This window comes from Maylandia zebra, linkage group LG19, assembly GCF_041146795.1.
Source record: "Maylandia zebra isolate NMK-2024a linkage group LG19, Mzebra_GT3a, whole genome shotgun sequence".
In the NCBI taxonomy this organism is placed as follows: domain Eukaryota; kingdom Metazoa; phylum Chordata; class Actinopteri; order Cichliformes; family Cichlidae; genus Maylandia; species Maylandia zebra.
The window spans coordinates 26,293,857-26,321,742 of NC_135185.1; the positions used below are offsets into that span (position 1 = coordinate 26,293,857).

The 27,886-nt window shown below is 43.6% G+C and overlaps 2 protein-coding genes across 4 annotated transcripts; one reads left to right on the top strand and one right to left on the bottom strand.

The window, feature by feature from the left end:
* Positions 1 to 335: 335 nt before the first annotated feature.
* rlf (RLF zinc finger) lies at positions 336 to 25,271 on the bottom strand. Its single transcript, XM_004540467.4, has 8 exons — positions 25,044 to 25,271; positions 23,024 to 23,178; positions 15,859 to 15,940; positions 14,652 to 14,787; positions 14,339 to 14,541; positions 7,717 to 7,853; positions 7,416 to 7,557; positions 336 to 5,478 (listed from the first exon to the last, which is right to left on the bottom strand). Exons 1-8 carry the CDS (start codon positions 25,269 to 25,271, stop codon positions 862 to 864), a joined length of 5,700 nt encoding a protein of 1,899 aa, XP_004540524.3. The 3' UTR covers positions 336 to 861.
* On the top strand, positions 25,202 to 27,822 carry znf593 (zinc finger protein 593). Of its 3 annotated transcripts, none has more exons than XM_004540465.4 (4): positions 25,202 to 25,330; positions 26,275 to 26,489; positions 26,924 to 26,986; positions 27,082 to 27,822. In XM_004540465.4, the coding sequence occupies exons 2-4, from the start codon at positions 26,290 to 26,292 to the stop codon at positions 27,206 to 27,208; spliced, it is 390 nt and encodes a 129-aa protein (XP_004540522.1). In that variant the 5' UTR covers positions 25,202 to 25,330; positions 26,275 to 26,289; the 3' UTR covers positions 27,209 to 27,822. The 3 variants fall into 3 exon arrangements, with proteins under 3 accessions (XP_004540522.1, XP_004540521.1, XP_004540523.1); XM_004540464.3 differs by lacking the exon at positions 25,202 to 25,330 and adding an exon at positions 25,946 to 26,045; XM_004540466.5 differs by lacking the exon at positions 25,202 to 25,330 and adding an exon at positions 26,075 to 26,141.
* The last annotated feature ends 64 nt before the right edge of the window (positions 27,823 to 27,886 follow it).

Below are 27,886 nucleotides of genomic sequence, written 5' to 3' on the forward strand. Positions count from 1 at the left end.
ATTTTAACCACACATGTGCCAGGCAAACTGGATTCTGACAGACCTTCCGGCAGGGCCTCCTGAATACTTCTCATGAGCGAATACTGTAATTCACTGAAAATTAAGCCCAAAGAAGTGTTGCACAGCTAACGCTGGACTGTTTGGAGTTTAGGAGTTTGGGACTATAAACGATGTCCGTCTTTGCCTGATCCATAAAATAATGTAAAGCGCTAAGCTTACTTTTTCAGTTAACAGTTTTAATCTGAGGGAAGACAATAACATTTACCAAGAAATAAGAAAATTAGTAATTTACTTGGAAATTTAACAAATTAATAAACAATCCAGAGAGTCAAGACTGTAAATTCATTTCCACATTTATTTTATTAGAAAGTGTTACATACATGTTGGCCAACACCTGTCCACTGCAACCCAACACTGACTTATTATAAACTGAGGTGAAAAATAACCAAACGTATTCCTTCATGGACTTTGTAGTAAGGAAATATTTTCAGTCACATTTTCACAAAAGTGAAAAGGCCTTGCAATTCGCTACTGACCATTTCCAACAATCTGAAAAGCTGTACATTTATCTCAGAGAACTACAGTATATACACTTGTGACCAGGATTTAACATAATAGGTGTTATCTGAATGCTTCATTACAGATGTCTAAAAAACCCAAACAATCAGCTGGATCTAGTGTGCAGTGTTTAAGCTTGTTTTTTAATTTTATGCTAATTACTACAACTGTTCAGTTTGGCAACTTAAAAATAGCAAAAACATAACAGCATCATCATGGTTGGGAGAAATAAAAATACTGATACACAGCTGTGAAACTAAAAAGTCATTTACCATAGCCATGTTAAAAAGGTGCTCGGTTAAACTAACTTCCAAGAAGCAGTTTGCTGTTGTTGGTGTCTGTTGGGAAGAGGTCAGGGAGGGCGGTGGTGCACACGGGTCTGCCCAGGACCACCACGGGTCTGAGGTACTGAAGCTGTTTAATTGCCAGGTCCCCACACCCAGCCAGGGCTTTGTCCAGGATGGACTTCAAGTTTTGGACTGACGTGAAGTCCCCAGTCATAGAGTGGGGCTTCAGCAGTGGGGAATGAGTGCGTCTGCTGCGGGTGTGAGAGATTCCTAGCTGGTTGTTCTCTTTGACAGAACAACTACGTCTGAAAGTGTCCCGCCGTTTTGCTAATCCTGTATTTTTGTCTTTTGGAGCGGTTTCTTGTATGAACTTAAGAAATGAAGACTCAAACCCCATAGGCTTATAGCCAGCAATGTCAAAAGCCCGTGGAGAAGCACTACGAGACTGAGAGTCTTTTACGTTTGAAGGCTGTTCAGACAGCTCGTTCATCCTTTTCAGGGGCTGGCGAACGGGAGGACTGGACAACGTTACGGATCCATTTAATGTTTTACTACCATCTTTGTTGCCCGATCCATCTTGGAAGCCCTCTTCAGTAGTGAAACGAAGTGAACATGGTGGTGAGAGATCAACAGTGACCGGGCGGAGCAGAGGCTTGATTTTATCCAAGCTCAGTCTCTCCTCTGGTTTCTGAGTGCTTGGTGTTCCTGCAGCAGCGTCTTCAGCATGCCCGCCTGTGCTCGGCTCACCATATAGCACCTCGTCTGCACCAACGAGGACACCATTTCTCTCAACAGGTGGCAGCTCCTGCTCTTCTTCTCCAGGGAAGCTCAGTGCATCATGATTGTCCTCATCCTGCGTGTCCCCTTTGATGGAATGAAGACTCACGGGTGCAGGCTGTGCCCCTGCGCTTTCCGACTCTGCTTGGTACTCCATTTTAAGAACCCCATTAGGGACGCACGTGCCTGCAACAGTCGGTCTGGCGGACTTCCTTTGAATGAGTTCTTCGAGCTGCTCGGCAGTAAAAACAAGCTTATCTTCATTCTTAAAGACATCTTCTCGGCGCATGTGGTGGACCTTCAGGTAGTGACGGTTCAAGCTGTGCATGTACGTGACGACAGAATCGCAGTCCTGAACCATGCATGGGTAGGCCACTCGCAAGCAGCGATCCTGGCACATCTGTAGTGCTTCTTCGTGAGATCTAAACACGTAACTGCTGAAACAATTTCTTTTCGCTCGCTTTTTCTCTCCTGAGACCTTTTTCTCCGCAGCACCCTCATCACCCAGTTGTTCTGACGTAGCTGTCACTTCAGGCTTTGGACTCTCAGCCTGTGCGGTGGGTGAACCAGGTTCCTCTTTCTGAGGACTCTCTGGTGTGACTATAAGCTTCTTTTGACACCCGGTAATAGACTTCTTGTGAGTGCTCTGCAGACGTACCACCAGCGAGTCGTACAACTCGCAGTGACTATAAAGAGTGTGCTTTTTAAGCGCACCGTCATGGCTGAACACTCTTGTGCAGCCGTCATACTTGCACCTTAATAGCTCAGGTGGTTGCGAGTGGTAATCACGAGTGTGACGCACTAAGCTGCTTTTAAGGTGGTAGGAAGCATTGCAGTTTGCAAAGTGACATTTGAACTGGGGTTGAGGTTCATCTGAGTTTGGGAGAGGCCTTTTTTTGGCAGGCTCTTTTCTCACTTCTGGACTGTGGTGCACATCAATATCTTTTTCCAACAAAAGCTGAGAGCGATTGTAATGATGTACTAACTGGAGGTGGCGCACAAGACCTCCCTGGGTGGAAAAAGCTGCATCGCAATTTTTTGCCACACAATGAAAAGGTTTACTGAACTTATCAAGTATATAGCACAGATTACTTTTGGCTACCAAGCGTCTTGTCGTTCTGACTTGCTGTGTGGTCTTATCTTCACTTTCCTGTCTCTGCTCATCTTCCTCTCTACCCTTTGCCTCATCTTCCCCTTCCTCTTCAGATGGGGAGTGATTATCAAAGTCTTTTCCATTTTCACTTATCGCTGTTGAGTTTTTGGTCTCTTGTTGGTGTTGCAACTTGGGGAGCTCTTTCTTTTTTACCTTTAGGCCGTGGTTTGTCAAAGGCGCTGTTAGTTTTTTTTTAGATTTGGACACTTTGTTTCCCTCATGCTGTACAGATGTTACACTAATCTGATCTACGCAAGTCTCACTCATGTTATGGAACTGAATATAATGGGCCCTCAACACGTGTTTTTCCCTGTGGCTCTTGGAACAAAGGTGGCACACGTAAGGCTTAAAACAGGTGGTTTTCAAAGAAGTCAACCTTTTGGCCTGTTCAATGGTACGGCCATGTCTGGTGTTATAGTGGCGCAGTAAGCTGTAACTTTGAGCCGTTCTAAAGCCACAACTTTTCATCTCACAAACATAGGGCTTAGCACTGGCTAGTGATTCACTACCACCTTCCTCAGTGGTTGCTTGTTGAGTGAGGACTTTAACCTTTTCCTCTGAAAGATGTGGTCTCTTCTGAAGCAAGACAACAGGGGGCTTTGCCATAATTGCCTGATGAAGAGATATTTGAGACGTGTTTGAGTCCACGCTGGACTGAGTGGGTTCGTTTGGCAAACTGTCGGAATTCAGGTCCAGTCTACTGAGCCCGATGAGAATCTCTTTGAGAGCATCGTTTTTTGTTTGAAGGCTTAAAGAGTTTGTTTCACTGCTTTTGGGATGAGTGGAAGCTTTTTTTTCTTGGCAAGTGTCCACAGGTTGAAATGGAGTTGGGTCGTTTTGTCCCTTCTCTTCATTCTCCGGTTGATTTTCAGACTTTATCCATTTGGACTTGGATCCCTGCTCATTGTCATGTTTGTGTTCTTTGTTCTCCAGTTTGAGATGTTCTGGGTGAGCACATTTAAGATGTCTCTGGACATCTCTGGCTCTGGAAAACGTCATGCCACACTTCTCAAAGCCACAAGTGAATTTACTTCCATCAAAACACACAGCCACCAAAGTCATTGTTGCTTTGGGCTCTTTGACGTCAGATTCCTGCAAGGAGGAGGAGCAACTCACTGACGAAGCATTCAGGACGTCTCCATTTACAGTGTCAGATTCAACTGACTTAGTAAGGCGAATGGCTGCATCAGTAACAGTCTTAAAAAGTTTCCGCTTTGCCTTCCTTTGAGCCTCAAAGTCCTCTTCAGAGAAAGTGATGTTGTGTGTTGACAGATGCTTTATAAATTCCTTTTTGGACAAGTAATACTTTCTACAGTCAGTACTAGAGCAGGTAAATGCCGCATCTCTGAAATGCTGTGCTTCATGGTGATAGATCTGTCCCAAGTCAGAGTATGTGACATAACAGCCTTTGAGCTGACACTGGTAGTTGAGCTGATAGCCATGGGTTTGCTTGTGTGTGACAAGTTCATTGGAAGTATTAAACTGCGCACCACAGCCTATAACCACACACGCGTAAGGCTGATCACCATAGTGAACTCTTATATGTTTGCGATGATGGTAAGCTGAGACAAAATGACGTCTACAGAAGACGCACTTTTCCCGCTTGTCTCTCATCTGGTGAAAATATTTCACGTTTTCATCACCTTTGTGCTCCGACTTTAAGTGGACATACAAGTACTTGGAATGTTTAAAAGTTCGTGTACATCCAGTTCCTGGACAGGGATACTCATCCCTGTTCTGCAGTTTGAAATGTTGGTCGATGTAATCGAAAGTTACATGCTCGTCGCTGTCCACATGTTTCTCTGTCCCTGTTTTGGCTTGCTGCACAATATGCTGCAAGACATCTGGATCATGGGTGGATTTGTAATACAGCATTAGAGAAGGATCGATGGTGATCTCACCCGGTTCAACGTCGTCATCTTCTTCTATCGTTTTCTGTACTTCCTCAGTCTTGGCATGATTTTTGACAAGATGTGTTTCACTCTCAATGTGTTTTTTAATGTGAGGAACGAGTTTCTTCCGACTCTCGAACTTTTCCAAGCAAATAGGGCAGGGGTGGTTGTTATCCTCTGCATGTCTTTTTGAGTGGTGAATTACTTGGGTGTCCGAGATAGACCTTTTACAAATGTGACAGCAGAAGTTCTGTTTTTTTGCCTCAGAATCACCTTTGATGTCTGTTTGGTTAATAGACTGTTTTTGATCTAGCTGTTCATGACTGTCAAGACCTCCATTTATCCCATTTTGGTGCACCGATTCTACTTTAACAGTGACTCCCTGCAGCTCATGCAGTTTATCCTTCTCAACGGCCTCTTCCTCTTCCCCTTCTGACTCTGGCCTCAGCCCCAGAAGGGAGATGCAATGATATTTTAGAGTTTTCCAGTCCCAGAATTCGGGGTCAAAAGGCCAGTAAGCTTTCAGTGCTAGTAGCAACTCACAGCGTAGTGAGTTGGGAATAACCTCACTGTCCTGGTCATACTTTTGGTCTGGGCGCAAGTAGAGCTCCTCAAGACAGCTGAAGGCTTCCTGAGCAGGGCCAAGCAGGAACTCTGTGAGTTGGCAGGCACGCAGAACCTCAAGGTCGTCTGGAAGAAGGCAGGACACCGTCTTACAGACAGAGATCTTCGATTCCGAGTCATCCTGCTTTGGAAGTTGAAGGGCTTTCACGCAAAGCTCTACCGACGCAGGTATCCCTGGTTCCTCCGCCTAAAAAGTGATATGAAGAGTTATATTCCCATTATAGAGTGCTGGGAAATACAAAAAAATACCCTGTTACACTGGCTACATAAGCCTCTAAATACACTGCTAAAAAAATTAAAAAATTAAATTAAAATTAAATTAAAGGAACACTTTGAAAATACATCAACTTCAATGAAGGCAGCAGGGGGCTCATATCCATACTGATCTACACTGATAAGGACTGGTTACTGTGTCAGGAACAAAAGGATTCCACATCATTTGATGAAACTGAAAATGATAAACCTACAAAGTGCTGAATTCAAAGACACCCTGAAAGTCAAAGTGAAAAATAACAGGCACGCTAGTCCATTAGGCTAAAATTTGTCCTCCCAGATCTGGGCCAGGGCATCAATGAGCAGGGCATCCAATCTGTCTCATACATCTTTGTTTTCACTCTCCAGTCAAGTAAGAAGTAATGCAAATATAGTCTGCCTGCCCCCATAATGCCAAACAACTAGAGCTGGGCGATATGAGATTTTTTCATATCACGATAGGTTTTTTTCATTTCAGGCGATAACGATATATATCACGATATAAGCCAAATAACTATATTTGTAAGATTTAAATGTGCCATTGCTCACAAGTAAAATGTGAAATAATCAGCAGCTTGTTTTTATTTAAATATTTATTTCCCATAATAAGTTCAACAGGGTAGATGTACTTAAGGAACATGAGACTTTTTCAGATAAATAAAGGCAAATATTACAAACTACACAAAAGGCAGCCGCTAAAGCGTTTAAGTTTCAAAATAGAACAAACGAAACAGACTACTAAATTGTCAATTCCACTTAGAAACAAAATATTAATTCTAAAAATAAATCTTAGTTTGTTTTACAGAAGAACAGACAAAACTGACTAACTTTTGTCAATATCAAATAAACTGAGAACTAAAAGGAAATTCTCAATCTCTCCTTGTTGTATAGCTTAGCTTTTCAAACAGTTTTAACAGTTACTTTAGTCTGACAAAAGCCGAATGACGAATTAGCGCTTCCAGTCAGAGACTGAGGCTACGTCCACACGTACACGGGTATTTTTGAAAACGGAGATTTTCCGTTTTCGTTTTAAAAAATAATCCCGTCCACATATAAAGGCAGAAATGAAGGAAACCGCTGCTATGAACATGCCAAAGCAGCAGGTGGCGCTAGATTCCTAACCGTGCAGAAATGTTGGCCAATCAGAAGTCTAGAAGCCTCGGTGGGAAAAAGTAAACAAAGCTGGGGCATAGAAGCAGAACTGAGTCGTATGTGTGGAGGGACAGTAACTGTGTGTATATGTAAGCATTTAAACACTGCAGAGAGTAGAATTAACAGTAACAGTATTGTAGAAATTCATTTCACCGAAACAATAACGTGGCGCAGTGTGACGCATGCACCGGTTTATTGTATTTCCAGACTTGCTTTCGGCACAATTTATAGTGCACGCTACTCTATTTTTTGTCAGACTTGAAATAGCCGAAATACCTTCACACTACGGAACTTCTATGGCTCTTCCGTTCGACAATCTCTCCGGCGTTGGAACCATCATCTGTTTTCTCTTCGGTCACGCTCGGTTGATTTTTCTAGTCTGCACACTCATTTCCTCCATTACCCGCTGGCTGCTTCCCAAACAAACACACGTGCGGCTTGGCACTTGTGCTGTACGTAACAAGTCACGCGACGTGACGCTGCGGCTGTGATTGGTTCGGCTCTGCGCTACTTAATTTGGATTGGCTGACCTTTTTTTTTTTTTTTTTTTTTTTTTTTTTAAAGAGGACAAGAGCGGCGAAGTCTATCGCGATAGTTTAATTTCTCTATCGAGTAAAAGTTATATCGCGATACATATCGTTATCGTTCTATCGCCCAGGTCTACAAACAACCTGTTCCATTTTAGTATCACAAGTGTAAAGCACGGGTTTTCACACTCACCTCTGTCTGAATCACACGGACCAAGTAAAGCAAATGGTCGACTGTTTTGGCAATGGCACCTAGCTGAAGGCATCGTTCCAGAAGAGACACTGGTGAGGGGTCAAGCCTCCTCTGAAGCTTACTCCACAATAAAATCAACTCCCTTTAATTTAAAAAAAAGAAAAGAAAAAGTTTACACATATAGTTGTTTGTGAATGCAAAAATTACCAAAGAATCACTTTCTTTTAAATAAATTCCTACATCAAGTCTAAAAAAAAGAAAATTAAAAGAGAAAACTTGTCTTTAAAGAGAGCCCACTCACCAGGAGCAGTAAAGACTCTGCTGCTGTAGCTGCTGTGTCAAGAAAGTTGTGCACAGGATGAACGCTGTATTCTCCTCCCCCTCTGTCTCCAAATTACACGTGATCTCAAGTACGTCCTTGCAGTCCAGTCTCGATATCTACAGGAAACATAATGTTGGCTGCTCAGCAAACAACGAAAGAGGCAACACATCTCCAGTCACTCAACAAAAAGTTACAAATGCCAGAAAAATCAACATCCATGGATAAACGTGTATCTTTTTGTATATTTAGTTTTATGTCAGTCATATACTACCACCAGAATATGGTGATAAAATGTTCTCCCAGTATGATTTAATACAAAATTTGCTGTTTTCTAAGATGCAGACCTTTGAAGAAGTAGTGCTGTTGTAGCTGCAGTACAACATTTTAAAATGTTTAAATGTTTCTGGAGGAATTTCATGACCCCATGAGGACAGAAAATAGTCTTAAACTCTAATGGGGTGAGCATGCCCTTGGAGGCATATAGAAAAAGCGGGGTAACTGAGCCACAGAGGCAGGAGCGCAAAAAAGAAAAAAAAAAAAGAAGATAAAGCACATGCAACATCTGGATAATATTCTCATACTAGTCCATCGATCCATCCATCTTCATCCGCTTTGTCCGGGGCCGGGTCGCGGGGGCAGCAGCCTAAGCAAAGAGGCCCAGACCTCCCTCTCCCCAGCCACCTCCTCCAGCTTATCCGGGGGAATACCAAGGCGTTCCCAGGCCAGCCGAGAGATATAATCTCTCCAGCGTGTCCTGGGTCTGCCCCGGGGCCTCCTCCCGGTGGGACATGCCTGGAACACCTCACCCAGGAGGCGCCCAGGGGGCATCCTTGTCAGATGCCCGAACCACCTCAGCTGGCTCCTTTCGATGTGGAGCAGCAGCTGCTCTACTCTGAGCCCCTCCCGGATGGCCGAACTTCTCACCCTATCTCTAAGGGAGAGGCCAGCCACCCTTCGGAGGAAGCTCATTTCTGCCGCTTGTATCCGCGATCTCGTTCTTTCGGTCACTACCCACAGCTCGTGGCCATAGGTGAGGGTAGGGACGTAGATCGACCGGTAAATTGAGAGCTTCGCTTTTACACTCAGCTCCCTCTTCACCACGACGGACCGGTGCAGCGTCCGCATTACTGCAGCTGCAGCCCCAATCCGTCTGTCGATCTCCGGCTCCCTTCTCCCATCACTCGCGAACAAGACCCCGAGATACTTGAACTCCTCCACTTGGGGCAGGAACTCATCCCCGACCCGGAGTGGGCACTCCACCCTTTTCCGGCTGAGAACCATGGCCTCAGATTTGGAGGTGCTGATCCTCATTCCCGCTGCTTCACACTCGGCTGCGAACCGTTCCAGTGCGAGCTGGAGGCCCTCACCCGATGAAGCCAACAGAACCACATCATCTGCAAAAATCAGAGATGAGATTCTGAGGCCACCAAAGCGAAAGCCCTCCGCCACTTGGCTGCGCCTAGAAATCCTGTCCATAAAAATTATGAACAGAACTGGAGACAAAGGGCAGCCCTGGCGAAGCCCATCACCCACCGGGAACGAGTCCGACTTATTGCCGGCAATGCGAACCAAGCTCTTGCAACGGTTGTATAGGGATCGAATGGCCCGTAGCAATGGGCCAGACACCCCATATTCCCGCAACACCTCCCACAGGACACCCCGAGGGACACGGTCGAATGCCTTCTCCAAGTCCACAAAACACATGTAGACTGGTTGGGCAAACTCCCATGCACCCTCAAGTATCCTGGAGAGGATAAAGAGCTGGTCCAGTGTTCCGCGACCAGGACGAAAACCGCATTGTTCCTCCTGTATCCGAGGTTCGACTAACGGACGAACTCTCCTTTCCAGCACCCTGGCATAGACTTTCCCAGGGAGGCTGAGGAGTGTGATCCCCCTGTAGTTGGAACACACCCTCCGGTCCCCTTTCTTAAAGATGGGGACCACCACCCCGGTCTGCCAGTCCACAGGTACTGCCCTGATCTCCACGCAACATTGCAGAGGCGTGTCAACCAGGACAGCCCTACAACGTCCAGAGCCTTCAGGAACTCGGGGCGGACCTCATCAACACCAGGGGCTCTGCCACCAAGGAGTTGTTTAACTGCCTCAGTGACCTCGCCCCCGGAAATTGGCGGGTCATTCCCCTCATCCCCAGACTCTGCTTCCTCCTCGGAAGACGTCTCAGTGGGATTAAGGAGGTCCTCAAAGTATTCCTTCCACCGCCTGACAATTTTCTCAGTCGACGTCAGCAGCGCTCCGCCAGCACTATACACAGTGCAGGTAGAGCACCGCTTTCCCCTCCTGAGACGTCTGACGGTTTGCCAGAATCTCTTCGCGGCAGTCCGAAAGTCTTTTTCCATGGCCTCTCCGAACTCCTCCCACACCCGAGTTTTTGCTTCAGCCACTGCCCGAGCCGCATTCCGCTTGGCCTGTCGATACCTGTCGGCTGCCTCTGGAGTCCCACAGGCTAACCAAGCCCGATAGGACTCCTTCTTCAGCCTAGTGGCTCCCTTCACCTCTGGTGTCCACCAATTGGTTCAGGGATTACCACCACGGCAGGCACCAACCACCTTGCGGCCGCAGCTCAATGCAGCAGCTTCGGCAATGGAGACGCTGAACATGGTCCATTCGGACTCAATGTCCCCAGTCTCCCTCGGAATGCTGTTGAAGCTCTGCCGGAGGTGTGCGTTGAAGATCTCGCGGACTGGGGCCTCTGCTAGACGTTCCCAGCACACCCTCACTACGCGTTTAGGTGCACCAGGTCTATCCAGCGTCTTCCCCCGCCACCTGATCCAACTCACCACCAGGTGGTGATCAGTTGACAGCTCAGCCCCTCTCTTTACCCGAGTGTCCAGAACATATGGTCGCAGATCTGCTGATACGATTACAAAATCGATCATCGACCTACGGCCTAGAGCGTCCTGGTGCCACGTGCACTTATGGACACTCTTATGTTCGAACAGGGTGTTCGTTATGGCCAAACTGTGATTAGCACAGAAGTCCAATAACAGAGCACCGCTCGGGTTCAGATCAGGGAGGCCGTTCCTCCCAATCACACCCCTCCAGGTCTCGCTGTCGTTACCCATGTGAGCATTGAAGTCTCCCAGCAGGACAACAGAGTCTCCAGGTGGAGCACCCTCCAGCACCCCCCCCCCCCCCCCCCCCCCCCCAGGGACTCTAAGAAGGCTGGGTACTCTGAACTGCCACTCGGCGCATAAGCGCAGATGACAGTCAGGACCCGTTCCCCGACCCTAAGACGCAGGGAACAAACCCTCTCGTCCACCGGGAAAAACCCCAACGTACCGGCAGCAAGCCGAGGGGATATTAGGATACCCACCCCAGCCCGCCGCCTCTCACCAGGGGCAACTCCGGACTGAGACAGAGTCCAGCCCCTCTCCAGGAGACTGGTTCCAGAGCCCAAGCCATGTGTAGAGGTGAGCCCGACTATATCTAGCCGGTACCTCTCAACCTCACGCACTAACTCAGGCTCCTTCCCCACCAGAGAGGTGACATTCCATGTCCCTATTGCCAGTCTTGGCAGCCGGGGGTCAGTCCGCCAGGGCCTCTGCTCCTGGCCGCCACCCGGCACACAATGCACCCGACCCCTATGGCGCCTCCTGCGGGTGGTGGGCCTGCGGGAGGATGGGCCCATGTCTCCTCTTCGGGCTGTGCCCGGCCGGGCCCCATGGACTAAGGCCCGGCCACCAGACGCTCGCCCTCGGGCACCCTCCCCGGGCCTGGCTCCAGGGCGAGGCCCCGGTGACCCTATCCCGGGCAGGGTAAACTGTTCCCTCGGTGTCCTTTTCATAAGGGTCTTATGAATCGCTCTTTGTCTGGTCCCTCACCCAGGGCCAATTTGCCATGGGAGACCCTACCAGGGGGCAAAAGCCCCCAGACAACATAGCCCCTGGGATCCCTGTGACACACAAACCCCTCCACCACGATAAGGTAGCGATTCAAGGAGGAGCTCATACTAGTCTGATTTATAAAATGTATAAGAGAGCAAACTAAAAACTTCCTCCTGACAAAACAACAACTTTTTTTTCCTTCACTGTATTATAATAATGAATGTTCTCTCTTCATGGCAGAGAAATTATGTTATATTTATTTAAAAGGCCATTTTTCCATTTCACTCTCTCACACACACAGAAAATGCAATAGGACACTCGATCTAAATATCACTGCACCGCTGACTCAAGTTTTCTTCACAGCTTTATATTTATAAAGTATAATAGCCTCTTTCTTCGCTCACTTAGACATTATGTGTGGAAATGTGAGCCGTTTGATTAAACAAAACTATTTTTGTATCATTTTTTTAATCCCGAGTTCAAAGCTGTGTGGCTTTTGTATGAATATAAAAAAAAAAAAAAAATGCCCAACATACTGACAACTCTGTGTGTGTAATAAAATTACACTTCTTTCTTTTCTGATCATGCAAATCCTATACCTAGTCTGCACTTTTATCTGAAACACTGGCGAGACACTGTAATCAAAAGAATAAAAGGAGACAGCATGTAAAACAAATCCAAACACTGCTTAGTAGAGCAGGGCGATATGGCCAAAAATATTTATCACGATATATATTTGAAAATTTGCGATAACGATATAACCGACGATATAATTGATGCGAGACAAAATACAACTCCACAACATTACTAGCGCAAAAAGACAACCTTCCATTTATTTTCACTTAAACAAGAAGCTGGTTTTTATGTACATTTAAGCTTTATAAAAATGTAACAGTGCAAATGCAAATTCCTTGCTGAAAGTTTAACCAAAAGGCATTTCCAGTAGAAATGGGCTGACATATCCTGAGCATAACCATATATAATATCCACTGAAGTTAAAAATAGGTGCTTTGCAACATTAAACTGCAGTGTGCAGTACGCATTTTTCGGACCATAAGGTGCACGGGATTATAAGGCACATTAAGCGAAACAAAGCAGTCAGATAAATCAAACTTTATTAAACTCATTCTTCTTGCTTCCTCCACTTCTGTACCATTGATTCATTAATGTTGAATTCTCTGGCAGCTGTTCTATTCCCATGTTGTTGCAGTATATTAATGACTAACCTCGTATTGTGGATGGATTATCTCAGTTGTTCTCCTGACTGAAGTTTGGTCCGTTTACAGCATCCTGCCATGCGATTGCATTTGTCTCTAACCATGAAGAACCTTCACATTAACTTTTATAAGTGGAAAAGTGTTAGTGTTCGTCCTCCAGCTTCACTGTTTATGTTATGCTAACATAGCTGTATCGCTAGCGATCACGTAGCACATCATTATATACCAGCTAGCCCAACTTCAGTAACCCTACAAACGTCACTGCTGTTTAGTTTCCTGTCTTCATTTATGTTGGAAGTGATAGCAGAGCTGTACGTTTGATTTTTTTCAGAAATCTCTCAGTCAGAACATGCAATATCATGCTTAGGTAACTAGCGAAACTAGCGAGCTAACTTCCGCTAGCTTCCTGCTAACTTCTAACTCCGTTAAATGTAATAACTTTTGTTTTCATGGATGCCTGGAAGTTAAACTTTATAGTTACACCTGGTAAAGCAGCAATGCTGATCGTTTTATTAAAGATGAAAGAATTTAGACAGTTTTTAACTCTAAGTGATGCTGCAGTGTTGTTTGACCTGAAGCATACGGAGTTTAGGACCCAGATTACTCCCAGATTTAAGAGCATCTTAGTCCGACAAATATGACAATGACAACGGCCGCTTGCATGTTCTGCAAAAAAATGTGCTTTGTTGTGTATCTGACGGACAAACACCAAACCAGTTCCACATCACGGAAGTTGCACCATTTTTACAAACCAATTCTGGTTCATCTGTTTCACTCAACAATCGGCCATGTGCGTATGAAAACAAAGGCACTGCGCATGCGCGTTTTACTCCCATTCTATCGCGATATTTCATTTTCCTATCGTTGCCTAACATTATACCGGTATTACCGTGAACGGTATAATATGGCCCAGCCCTACTGCTTAGTACAGGAATTATCAATAGTAACTGACAAAGAATAATTATTATGCTAAGGTTCTTCTGTGTGCACATGGGTTAGATTTATGTACAAAGAAGCAGGCTAAAACACTTTTACAGCATACAATATAATGCCAAACTGAAACTAGGCCACAAAGCACCCAAATGTTCTATCGGCTGGAGGATTTTCTGAGTCCTCCAACTGAAAGCCAGAAAACTGAAAGCTCAATTTGCATGTGGGTTTGAAGCTCTAATTTTGGAGTCAGTGCAGAAAACCCTTATGAATAGGTAAATTTTTTACACTCATTCTAAAAAGATTTGACTTGCAAATATGCCCCATTTTTCTTTATCAGCTAATATCAGTTACAGATTGCTTGTGTATGTGTGACTGAATACTAAGAATGGATGCTTTTGTCTGTCCTCTGAAAGCTTTGGGAGGCCATCAGTCGTGATCACCTGGCACACATTCTGTGTCACACTGAACGCTTCTTATATTTTTGATACTCTTCACGTTGGTTTGGTGAAAATGATAAATGTAGAAACTCATTAATTAATTTACTGAAACACCCAAAAGTCACCAAAGCAACCAATCCCAGCTCACAAAAAGAAACTGCTGGAATACCTCCATTATGGCCTCTTCGTTGGGCAACAGGTGACAAAGCAGGGAGACATATGTCTGACGAAACGTGGCTTGATTAGAAAAGGTGCTGCATTCAGTGCAAGCTTTGGCCAAAACCACAGCTTTGGCAATCTCGCCCATCTTTTCCAGATGTTTCACCCGCATCTCCATGAAGCCCTCGCCCTCCAAGCTGATATATGCATTAACTAAAGACAGAATTCAAACAAAATCCAAGTCACAAATAAAGAAAAAGCCAATGTAGTTCTAAGTAACTATAGTTTTCAAATAAAAAGAACCTAGTTGATTAGATCCTAACCTTCTTCTGGGTTAGTCAGCTGCCCGGTGAGGAGAGATGTAAGGACAGGGTTGCTCCATGCCCCTCCCTCTCCTGTGATTTGGAGTAATGCTTGAAGGTCTGTGCTTCCATACTGTAGCAGGGTATCATGGGCAATCTGCACACAACACAAAAATGGTAACGCTAAATACAATAACATTGTTCGGTCAGCATCTTTATAAACATTCATTTTCATGAATACAAAAAATATAATTATTAAGGGCTATGTTCCCTTTATGGAGGCAGCAGTGCTGCTTTCTCTCTGTTGATGTGTGATAAAATGATAAATGAACAACTCAAAAGGCTGTCACAGTTTGTGATTCAGCACAAGCGATATTTCATTATCTGCTCTACACCAAGCGAAACGTTTGTCACTGTTCACATCTAAAAAGGAAAACAGGTGACAGCTCAGCACAGCCTGGTTTAGAATTACTTTTTCTTTGCTGACAAGTCTGTCTGTAGAAATTAAGACTTTTTTTCCTCCTTTTTGAAATGTCATCAATCAATCAATGTCATTCAGCATGTGGGTGAACTAAACTTAATATAGTGACTTCGCAGCCCAAAATCTAGTATCAAAGAAAGTAAGAGTACTTAAAAACCTATATGAGACTTCAGCTACAGAGCTATTACATTCCCATAAATCTTCTCAGTATGTCACAGTTTTGCTCAGCTTGAACATATTGAATCAATTTAGCAACGTATTCTGCCAACTCTTCAGTGCACATTTGCCACAAGAAATCAAGTCCACAGCCATGCGACCCACCCCATGAGACGGAAGCGCTTCACTTCATCCTTTGGAAACAAAACTGCTGAATGTAAGAAAAATTGAAACACTATTCTTTTTAAGTCTTGTATCTTTAAATCCTTTGAGAAAATAACTAACTATTTCAAGCCTGATACTGAAGATATTCACACCTAGATTGGTTTCATATTGAAGTACAGATTTGACAACCTGTGAAGAGTGAGAGGTTATAAAGACAGATGTTTTAGACTCACCACGGGGTAAATAAAAACAAAACAATGCTGTCCACACCAATTTGAAACAGCTCGTCTTTGGGTTTACTTTTAGGAGGGCTTTTACAGAAAACGCCCAAAGACTCAACTTGACCCCCCCCTTCACAGACACACACAAATTTACTTTTCTCTATGCAGTCACCCATCAGCAAACAATGCTTTGAAGGTCCTGTACCTGAACAGAGTGGTGGAACTGAACCCAGGCTTCATATGGGATTTCATTCTCAGGCACTGACAGCAACAGTTCAAAACAGCTCCTGTAGTAAAAACAAGGAGATGTTTTATGACACTATAATAAAACAGTGCAAAACAGAACAGCCAACGACAGTATGAAGAGTGTGCAGAGTATGATCCAACCTTCAAGCCACCATGGCCGCCCCCCTACAAGGCAGTGTTCCTAATAATTCAATATTAATATTCACTAATATTCCTGTACACATGGATCTGTGTGCATGCCAATTAATATCCTTATAAGTAAGTAAGTAAGTAAAATTTATTTATATAGCGCTTTTCACAGATAAAAATCACAAAGTGCTTTACAACACAGGAAATGGGAATATAAAAACAATATAACAGTAAATAAAACAATGTAAAACAATAAAACTATAAAAACAGCATAAGAAATTAATCAAATGCTTTTCTAAATAAAAATGTCTTCAGCTGTTTCTTAAAAGAATCAATGGAGTCCGTGCAGCGAAGAGACAGTGGGAGAGAATTCCACAACCGTGGTACCACAGTCTGAAAGGCCCGATCACCACGAGTTTTAAAACGAGTGCGCGGTACCACCAGCAGTCTCTGATCTAATGACCTTAAAGCCCGAGAAGATGCATGTGGTTTCAGCAGGTCAGATAAATATTGAGGAGCCTGACCATGTAGGGCCCTAAAGGTTAGAACTAAAATTTTAAAATGAAACCTAAAATTTACAGGCAACCAGTGAAGGGAGGCCAAGACTGGAGTGATATGCGATCTTCTCTTGGTGCCTGTTAAGAGACGTGCTGCAGCATTCTGCACAGTCTGAAGACAATTTAAGGCTGATTTGTTAAAACAAGTAAAAAGGCCGTTAGAGTAGTCTAAACGAGAGGAAATAAAAGCATGAATAATCATCTCAAGTTCAAGCTTTGAACTTAGGCTTCAGGGGATCCTTGTCCAACAAGGATCCCCTGAAGCCTATTACCGCTGACATTAGAGTGGGGTGCGCCTTCAACAGACAGCCGGTTGCTGGCAAAAAGAGAGAGGCAACCATTTATACCCACATCCACAGACAACTACAATTGTGGTGGGAAGCTGGAGCATCCAGAGAGAACCCACACGGACCTATGGAGAACATGCAAACACACTGAAACACTGCAGCTGACCAGATACAAAATCTTCTCGCTATGACGTCAGTGACAATAACTGCATAGTACACAAATATTGAAAAGTGAAGGTGCTTCAATTATTTTGTTTCGTTGCATCAAAACATTTTCAGCAGTGGCCAACTCGTTTGACCGTACGTCCACAGCTTTTTTTAATTCTTCAAGCACCATTCTGTAGGCTTGTGTAAAGATATTTGCACACAAATTGTCTAATTACCAAATAATGGTTATACAAATGTGTCCATTCACATACGAGTTTCTGTTCAGATAGCATATTGGTTTTAACCACCATAACTGCGCTTTACGTGTCAGTTAATAAGTGGGCTGATTTCACTTAAGGTCTTTGTATGTTATAACTTGGCTCTTCTCCATGGCTGGCTAACAGACCAACAACAACATAAGCAAGAGTAGCCCACTCCATCTGACAAAGCACACCCTCTACATGTAGACTGGCAGTCTGTGACTGCCCACAGATTCTTTTAGCTACCTCAAGAAAAAAGAAAAAAAAAAAAAACTCCCAAAAAACAAAACAACAACAGCATTCCATGTTTACAAGTATGTGCATCCCTCCTAACCAGAAATGTATGCTTTTCTTCATCACTAACCTAGCATTGCAAATTGTTGTGTAGTTTGTGTACAAGCAAGCGGCCACATGTTGCAAACTGCAGCAAAAACAGGTAAACAAAATGTGCATTCAAACAGTGTTTTTAAACCTAAAAACAAATCAGCATGCTGAAGAAGTTTAACATACCGTTCACATGACTAATACAGTTTATTCAGGATAACAGTGGATTTTCAGTGCACATGTAATGAGACAACTCCCTACACCTTTGATCGCATCATGCCTCTAAACCTTTCCTGGCTGAAGACGTATGACTGGTCCTAGCAATGAACACAAAGGCACAAATCTCTGACCTAGTTCAGCTCATGTTGAGAAAGTCACAAAATATCTTAGATAACTCATTTGTAGTACGAGACCTTTAATGCCCCTTCAAGGACGTCTTGAAGCACATCTAATCCCAAACAACAGCCACTCAATCCCAGTCAGTGTGAGCTTTGATTTCTTTTTGTTTTGGTTTGCAAATGACAGTTACTTAAACTAATATTTTTAAATGACAAAACCAATAATGCTATAGCCTTTAAAAAAAATAAATAACAATAATAATAATAATAATAATCATCAGTTAGTACCAGGAAGCACAGCATGCATATAACTGTGCACAAAATGAAGAACAAAATTAGCTGAGGTTATTATTACAGTTACCACTGCTTACGTTTTACACTTAGTATCACTGCATACCTCAGATTTAAACCATAGCTGTGACATTTACATCAATTTACAAAACCACTTATTTCCTGTGTTGGCAATTTACCCTCTATATTTCAGCAATGTTTTCCCATTTTCAACGTATAAATGTACTTTTATGCCCTGGGCAGAGGCAGGCTGCAATTGCACCAAATCGGTTGGAGGATTTCCATAATATTTAGTTTCTTGTTTGTACTCGGACTGTTGTGAGAAAGCTAAAAGTCTTTCATATTAGGAAAGCCACCTATTGTACTATGTCTCTTTCTGGACTCCTGTATGCATATAAAAGCTTTGCTCACTCTACAGGACGAGTGCTTTATTGGTGTTTCGTTACCCATTCAAATATGGGGGGAAAAAAAAAAAAAAAAAAAAAAAACACACGCACACAGTCATTGATATACATACTGCAAAAACATTTGTTTAATGTTCTTAGACCAATGACGTATCTGGAATATTTCATTTGTACATTCTCCCCAACTCCATGTTCTGCTTTGAATTTATTAAGCAAAGCAAAGAAAGAAAAAAAAGGAAGCGAAACTGAAACAAAAAATAAAACTGAACCCAACAGAAAAAGACATGTTAAGAAGGCTGAACGGAAAAAAGCGCCAGGATCATCAGTGCCTCGGAATAGCGGCAGGCATATGGAGAACACGAATAAAGCATTTAGTCAGATTGCAAAGTGTACTTGTGAGGATTGGCAGATGGAAAAGAGGGAGACTAGACTCACTCCCACTGGTTAATAGTTATTACCACTTAGGAAAGAAACAATCAGCGTTGGTGTCTTTAATTGTCAACGCTTGATCTCATTTTCAGACAGCACAAGCCTGCTGTATAGGTGTAATGACTTGAGTTTACAGAAAATGCTTGAATTTGAGCTACATTAGACAAAGTTGAGTGAGCAGGCTATTAAGGACTTTGTAAATAATTGAAGAAGCTGAGGGGAGTGCAGCTGTAGAGAAAACAATATAAAAAATTAAAAAAAATAAAGGAAAATGTGTTTTTATAATCTGTGTAAAACAATCCTTTCTTGAATTTTATTAATATAAAATATGTTTTGACCAAATGATTTGCCTGCTGATTGAGGAATTGGTATTATTGCTTCTCTGATCAGGAGTGAGGATATTGTTCGTGTAAAACTGCTCTCTCGGTGGTGCTGCAGGTAAAGCCGTTTGCAAGTGGTAAAAGATGGAGCCCTGCAATAGAACTGTAGTAAACAGGCTTCCTGTCTAACCAGAGAAGATGAAGGCTGAAGACACAAACTCTCAGAAGAGCTATTCACTGGAAACTAGTAGACAGAGAGAGGACAGGCCCACCTGCCCCATCCCTCTCGCTGTGGGGAATGAGGCACAAGGGGGGGATGTTACTGTGAACAGGTCTCAGGTGGCCCACCCCCACAGAACGCATGCAAAATAACCCAATCTGATCCTGCAGGAGGTGTTTGTATCAGACTCAGTCACTTCTCTAGTCTACTGCATTTCTTTTCTGTTTGGTGCTTTCACTTCCTTTTGCAGTGCACACTCAGAGCCTGTATGACACACTACCAAGAATGTTGATTCCAAGTTCCAAGTTCAACTTTATTGTCACTTCAACCATATACAGTTTAAAAATACACAGTGAGGCGAAACAACGTTCCTCCAGGAACCAAGGTGCTACAAGACAAGTTAGTGCAAAAATAATAATAATATATAATATATCTAGTAATAATATTGTGCAAAAGAGCATTTACAGGTTGGTGTGTGCGATGGTTTGGTGGTGTAGGTCAGTGTGTTTGCGCTTTGTGTTGGTTAGTCAGTCCAGTCTCAATGTTTTGAGGTATTTGAGTTAAGCTGAGTGATAATGTTAGTGTATGTGTGTGTGTGCGTGTTTATCAGTCAGTCCCTTTTTGCTGAGGAGACGAATGGCTTGTGGAAAAAAGCTGTTGCACAGTCTGGATGTGCGTGCCCGAATGCATCGGTACCTTTTTCCAGATGGCAGGAGTGTAAAGAGTGTGTGAGAGGGGTGTGTCCGATCAGCCACAATGCTGGTGGCTTTGCGAATGCAGCGTGTGGTGTAGATGTCCTCAATAGAGGGTAGAGAGACCCCGATGATCTTCTCTGCTGTTCCCACTATCCGCTGTAGGGTCTTGCGGTCTGATATGGCACAGCTCCCAAACCAGACAGTGATGCAGCCGCTCAGGATGCTCTCAATAGTTCCTCTATAGAAGGTGGTCAGGATCGGTGGTGGAAGCCGGGCCTTTCTCAGTCTTCTCAGAAAGAAGAGACGCTGTTGGGCTTTCTTGTGCAGGGAGCTGGTGTTGAGGGACCAGCCGAGGTCCTTCTCCAGGTGTACACCCAGGAATTTGGTGCTGTCAACGATCTCCACAGAGGAGCCGTTGATGCTCAGCGGTGAGTGGTCGCCTCGTGTCCTCCTAAAGTCAACAACCATCTCTTTTGTCTTGTCAACATTCAGAGACAGGTTGTTGTCCTTACACCAGTCCGTTAGTCTCTGCACTTCCTCTCTGTACGCTGACTCGTCGTTCTTGCTAATGAGACCCACCACGGTCGTGTCATCAGCGAATTTAATGATGTGATTTGAACTGTGTGTTGCTACACAGTCATGAGTCAGCAGTGTGAACAGCAGAGGACTGAGCACACAGCCTTGTGGGGCCCCAGTGCTCAGTGTGGTGGTGCTGGAGGTGCAGTTCCCGATCCGTACTGACTGAGGCCTTCCGGTCAGAAAGTCCAGGATCCAGTTGCAGAGGGAGGTGTTCAGGCCTAACAGGCTCAGCTTTCCGATCAGTTGTTGGGGGATGATCGTGTTAAATGCTGAGCTGAAATCTATGTACAGCATTCGGACGTGTGAGTCCTTCTTGTCCAAGTGTGTCAGGGCAAGATGGAGTGCAGTGGAGATGGCGTCGTCCGTTGAGCGGTTATGGCGGTATGCAAATTGCATTGGGTCCAGTGAGGGGGGCAGCAGGGTCTTGATGTGTCTCATGACGAGCCGTTCGAAGCACTTCATGATGGTGGGTGTAAGTGCGATAGGGCGGTAGTCATTGAGACAGGACACAGAAGACTTCTTGGGCACGGGGACGATGGTGGTGGCCTTGAAGCACGTGGGGACAACGGCACTGCTCAGAGAGATGTTGAAGATGTCGGTGAGAACATTTGCCAGCTGATCAGCACATTCTCTGAGCACTCTGCCTGGGATGTTGTCTGGTCCAGCAGCTTTACGTGGATTGACTCTGCGTAGAGTTTTCCTCACCTCAGCTGTAGTGAGACACAGGACCTGGTTGTTCGGAGGAGGGGTGGTCTTCCTCGCCGCCACGTCGTTCTGCCTGTCGAACCGAGCATAGAAGTTGTTAAGCACATCTGGGAGGGAGCCGTCACTGTCACAGGCAGGTGGTGTCGTCCTGTAGTTAGCGATGGCTTGTAAGCCCTGCCACATGCGTCGTGTGTCGCCGCTGTCCTTAAAGTGGTTGTGGATTCTCTGGGCGTGTGCGCGCTTCGCCTCTCTGATGGCCCGAGAAAGTTCAGCCCTCGCTCTTCTAAGCGCCACCTTATCTCCCTCTTTGAAGGCAGAGTCTCGGGTCCTTAGAAGTCCACGCACTTCCGCAGTAATCCACGGTTTCTGGTTGGGTCGTGAGATGATGATCTTGGAGACAGTGACGTCATCGGTGCACTTGTTGATATAGCTGGACACTGATGATGTGTACTCCTCCAAGTCAGTGAAGTCGCCGTAAGTTGCAGCCTCTCTAAACATGTTCCAGTCAGTGCTCTCAAAACAGTCCTGAAGAGCAGAGATGGCTCCTGCTGGCCAGGTTTTCACCTGCTTCAGAACCGGTTTTGATCGCCTGACGAGTGGTCTGTATGCTGGAATTAGCATAACAGAGATGTGGTCTGAGTAGCCGAGGTGGGGGCGGGGCTCTGCCCGATATGCGCCGGGGATGTTTGTGTAAACAAGATCCAGCGTGTTTTCTCCCCTCGTTGCAAAGTCCACATACTGATGGAATCTAGGAAGCACTGACTTGAGATTTGCATGGTTGAAGTCCCCAGCAACAATAAACAGTCCATCCGGGTGTGTATTTTGCAGTTCACTGAGCTTTGTATACAATTCCCATAGCGCTTCCTTAGCATTAGCGCTAGGTGGAATGTACACTCCGATAATGAAAACAGTGGTGAATTCCCGTGGTAAGTAAAAAGGTCTGCATCTAACAGTCACAAACTCCACCAGCGATGAGCAATAACTAGAGACTAGCACAGAGTTCTTGCACCATTTCTCGTTGATGTAAACACACAAGCCGCCACCGCGAGTCTTACCGCACAGAGCTGCATTTCTGTCGGCGCGAAACGAGGCGATTTTTGTAATGTTAAAATTAAAAAAAAAAAAAAAAAAAAAAAAGGCTGTGTATCCAAAAACATTAAGTTACACTAGTAAAAAAACATGTTGGTATTCCTTTTGTTTCAAAGCATAATAACTGAGTTTGATATACCTGACATGACATTTGTTGTGATATGACTATTACACATGCACACAATACGTATAGCCTTTGTCTATACAAGTTATATTGAAATGATTTCAAATTGCTCCCATGCATAAACCAGACATTCAAACTACTTTGACACCTATGACACCTCGCACACATTCTCATGAGATAATCAATTGCTTATCTCTCATAATTCAGTATATTTTACAGTACTCACAAAGCTAGCCGCTTCAAAACGAGGGCCACTCTGTCGGACTCTGCCGTGAGGTGGGATCGAGCTGAAGCAAAGCAGTTTATGGACAGACAGTAGACCTCCAGAAGAGGCAGCCCATGTTCCATGGAATTCCTGCTTCCAGCATAGTGCATCAGTGCCTGCAAAGACACACAAAGGCATCAGAAACTGAAAAAAATTGTTGATGAAGCAGATTTGAAAGTAGAGTAGAAATATGTAGTAGCAATGTTCAAAAACTACAACCAGAAGAGGAAGCATTTGCCATGGATGATCAAAGGTTTTCACCTTAGGGAGATGCCTGTCTATACCTGATTGATCCCAGCTGACACACTGTCTGGTGTGTGCCTGCTGTGCTCCAGATTGGGCCTGAGGGGACTTAACTGTTGCTTTAAAACAAAAAAAGGAAGGAAGACTTCATACAGTACATGATCATCACACATACATAATGATCTCATACTGTATATGACCATTAAATTTGAGTTCTTGGGATGATTCAACCTGGTATAATTTCACACAATTTAAAACAGAATCAAATTCAATTAATTAAATTAATATTACCTACAAGAAACAGGTGTTTTATATAACTCAACATTTACTGTTAACAGGGAGGAAGGTCTCGTTTCGCGCAAATACTCAGCGATCAGCTGTCCTTCAGGAACAGAGAAGTCAACATCTACACCCATCTGTCACCTGCTTGTAGTTGGTGGGTATACACATTAAATCATCATAGCGCTATCAGCATCCCAGGAGTCTCATTTGCCAGATAGAAGGAACTTTTCTAGGTGGTTCTCGTGCCCACAGAGGCACTAAATTAATTCCCCTCTGTCTAAATATACAGTACCCTCTCAAAGGAAGGTAGGAATAAAGTCTAGGCCCTAAAGACCTACATCAGTGTACTAATTACATCCCTGAGATTTCCGACTGGAATTGGGAGTCACACAGATCTTTTTGCCTTTGTTTTACGAAAACCTGGAAGATTGAAGTTAAAACTGTACTGAAATTGAGTTTTAGTGTTAAATCAAGTGTCATTTTACACAGTTACCAACACCAAACATGGGAACGCATACAATCTTTCAACTTACTTATAAGGGGGAAGTTAGAGCTGTTGAAATCATTGAGAAATATTCAAAAGCAGACCTGTCAGGGTGAACTAGCTAATGAATTACTCCTGCTATACCATTCTCAAAGGCTGCTGAACAGGTTTCAAGGGAAGCTCTCTAATGGTTGAAAAACTTGCAGAGTCCCTTAAGCAGCAAAAATGAAAGTGATACCTAGTTTTTAGTTAAATCAGATCCTTTAGAAAGCGGAAGCCACAGTAATTTCCCTACCATGATGACTAGATTTGTGTTTTAACTGGACTCCAATCTAAGATTTCTTTAAGGGAGACTAAAAATCTCCATTGTCGTAACTGACAGATGCGCAGGTTTAGAAACTGTCACATTTCAAGAGCACAGGAAAAGCGTATTTTCTTGAAAGTGGTCAAAATGCAACACTCCTTAGTAGCTAAACGCCCCCCAACAACAAAAATATTATGATAAACATATCTCGACGCTGCCCCGCCCCACAGGCATGCAGTAATACATGATCTGCAAACTGTGTCAATAAATTCATACAAACATCTGTATTACATTTTCTTCGTTGCCACCATAATCACTTCCCAAATAAAGCAAAGCTAAAAGACCTTTGATCTTTGAATGTAAGGCGACTCGAACCTGCAAATTGAGCAACAAATCACTGAGCTGCAAATAAGTCCAACGGCCGTGAGTTGTTTGGGTGTAAAAATAATAATAATAATAATGACAAAAAACACAAAAGCATATGCAAATATGCGCAAAAATAAACGTACTGCAATTGGGTGTAATCCTAACCTAAACTTGGCCAGTTAGCTAACAGGCCAGCAATCGTTGCTGGTAATTCTGCTTGCGGGATGCGAGAGGGAAAAAAACAGTCCTCGGTGAGCTAACGATAGGCTAATTGTAGCTTCGATGCTGCATGTACACATTACCTGACAGAAGTTATCGCAGTACTCCGTGGAAGACGCTACGGAGATTTCTTGTTGCCTGAGGACGTCCTCGAAAGCTCTCAGTGTGGCCAGCAGGTTTTCCATTGCAACTAGGGTATCTTCGGCCGTGTCCAGGGCCCAGTCGCTCCATTCGTGCTCTGGTTCGACATTATTCTCCGCCATCTTCACTCTCCACCACAGCGCGTATGCAGTGCAGTCTGACGACCCCATTCAATGCTGTCGGAATATTTAAATACGTCAGCTGAACTGACACCAAGATCACCTGAAAAGTAAGTAGAGGGGGTGGTAAGAGCAGAAATACAAAGTGGGCTTGTACTGTTATATTCAGGCCGTTGTTGCTATTCCTTTTAAACCGCAATATCGATATACTTTATTTTCTATCCAATATAAACTTTGCTCTCTAAATTTATGCGAACAGTAATTCAGTTATTCTGCTTGATTTTAGCTCTGTGTGCTTTTTCTTACATCCATCTCTTTCTATTCTATTTTTTTCAGTCTGAAAATAATAACCTTTATTACAGTTTTTCTCGGGTGGTACACTGACACTGATAGTTACGCAAAGCACCAAAAGGTAGCGTGACATAGAGCATAACACACCTGACAGTTTATCAGACCAGAAAAAAATCAACTGCACTGTACCCCCCCCCCCCAAAAAAAAAAAATCGTAATAATTGGTTGATCAAATATTATTCAACTTTATTCAACTTCGGTGGCAATTTTTCGCTAAAACTGCATGCCAAATAAGTGCTCAGCTAGCGCCATTAGTAAAAATCCGATATTCTAGGAAAATAAATGTTAATCTGAAGTGAATTACGATTAAATATAATTTTGTTAGCGTTTAAATTAAAATAGTTAAGGTGTTTTTATTATCGCCCCACTGTTCGAGACCGGGAGTTTCGCGCCCTCTGGAGGTGACTGCGTAGTATCGTTCTACTCCATTGACCCGGAAATAGATTTCACTTCTCTCGGTCACACGTGTGAAAGGTAAGCAAAGTCTGAAAATAACATCTGCGACGGCTTATTAGATGTAGATCGGCTGCAGTAACGATTGATTAGACGTTGAACGCATATTTTTGATCGGTATTTGTAAATAGATTCTAAGAATATTAACTGGGAAGTATCAGTGAAACAATCGAAAGATTTTAATGTTGACACAAGTCTGTGACGTGTCTGCGTTCATTTTGGGTGTTTAAAACCCTTTTGTTTCACACAGTACCAACTGGTTATCATGGGGAAGTCCAAACAAACCCGAAACCACAACAATGGCAAGAAGAAGAACATTGCAAAGACCTGGAAGACAAAGCGCAGGACCAAAGACCTGGATCAGATCCACTCAGACATGAAGCCTGACACAGCTGCTAAACTGCTGCATCAGGAGGTTGACTACGATGTAACCGGATGTGCACAACACTACTGCTTACACTGCGCGTAGGTATTTCTCTGTTTACTGTAACAGTCCATCTGTTAACTGACTTTGCTTGATATATATGCTGCTTACTAAACTCTTAGTCTTCATCAGTATTTCCTTTAGTAAGATATTTAATATTTCACCTTAAGTTCTGCCGAACTTTTCCCATTCGGGTTGGAAAAGAAGTAAATCTTCCCATATGAAAAGCTGGAATGGAGAAATATTCTGTGTTGTCCAAGTCTGAGGCCACAGGTCTCAGCTGGAAAAGGGTGGCGTACCCAATGATGAATGATTCGAGCAAATTTCAGTCCTAATCCAGGGTTCCAGATCCTCATGGCTTCCTTAAAATGAAATGCCCTCTTCTTATACTCTCTTATGCTGTGAGCTGTTCATCTGTTAAATTTTTAAGAAATATAGATTTTATTTTAATGTGATGGCTCTTCTTGTTTTGCAGGAGATATTTTGTGGATATGAGATCCTTGAAAGAGCACTTCAAAACTAAAGTGCATAAAAAACGGTAAGCGGACCACTCTACAGTCACATATTTGGACTTACAGCTCGTAATCCTATCCATGTAAGTTTCATGGCTTACCTCCTTTTTTCCCCATCCAGACTGAAACAGCTCAGAGAAGAGCCCTACACCCAGGAAGAGGCAGAGAGAGCAGCAGGCATGGGCTCATACATCCCTCCAAAAGTTGTTGAAGTGAAGACCCAACCATTAGAGGAGGACATGGAATGAAAGCCTCTGACATTAATCCACAGACTGATTAACTCATAAAAGAGGCATTAGCAGTTAATGCTTGCAGTTATTGTTGTCACATACTTTAGTAGCAAATCTGAAAATGCCTTTTGTGACAGATAATGTCTGTTTTTCAGCCAGCTGTGAGAAACGTGGTTGTTAAACTTCCATCACCAAGTTCAGAAGACTTCTCCTTACAATCAGATGCATTGTCTGCCTATGTAAATACAAAGGATGGTGGAATGTTTTCTACAATAATAAATTTTGTGGAGTTGATTAAGTCACATTACACATGTGGAGTACAGCAGTGCAGTTAGAGCTGTACCTGAACTTACCAGACAAAGAAATAGAGGAAAACATGCATTTCTGTACACAAAGTAATATTTATTTTTCACTCTAGTTGTTCATTTAAAATACTGGACAGTTAACTAAGTTTGACTATTGATAGAAAATGTAATTCTGCTGTGTACTGTAGACCTTATTTTGTTACTGCTTCAAATGGAGGGAATTGGAGATGTGCATAGTGATTCAGATGTCTGCGACCAGGCTAACTTATACCTCGTTAAACTTCTAAATGTTCTTAATTAAACAATCTTGAGACAACACTGCACAGAGATCATATCATCATGTCTCATTTTACAGGTCACAAGGATTGGGAATGACACAGTTGGAGTGCTT

Bases quoted from the DNA above. Each gene is read 5' to 3' on its own strand.
- rlf (XM_004540467.4), bottom strand. From the start codon at position 25,271: ATGGGGTCGTCAGACTGCACTGCATACGCGCTGTGGTGGAGAGTGAAG. The intron at 7,854-14,338 runs GTATTCCAGCAG...TGTTTCCTGTAG, and splicing joins ACGAAGAGGCCATAATGGAG to ATATCGAGACTGGACTGCAA. The intron at 7,558-7,716 runs GTGAGTGGGCTC...TTTAAATTAAAG, and splicing joins CAGAGTCTTTACTGCTCCTG to GGAGTTGATTTTATTGTGGA.
- znf593 (XM_004540465.4), top strand. From the start codon at position 26,290: ATGGGGAAGTCCAAACAAACCCGAAACCACAACAATGGCAAGAAGAAG. The intron at 26,490-26,923 runs GTAGGTATTTCT...CTTGTTTTGCAG, and splicing joins CACTACTGCTTACACTGCGC to GAGATATTTTGTGGATATGA. The intron at 26,987-27,081 runs GTAAGCGGACCA...TTCCCCATCCAG, and splicing joins ACTAAAGTGCATAAAAAACG to ACTGAAACAGCTCAGAGAAG.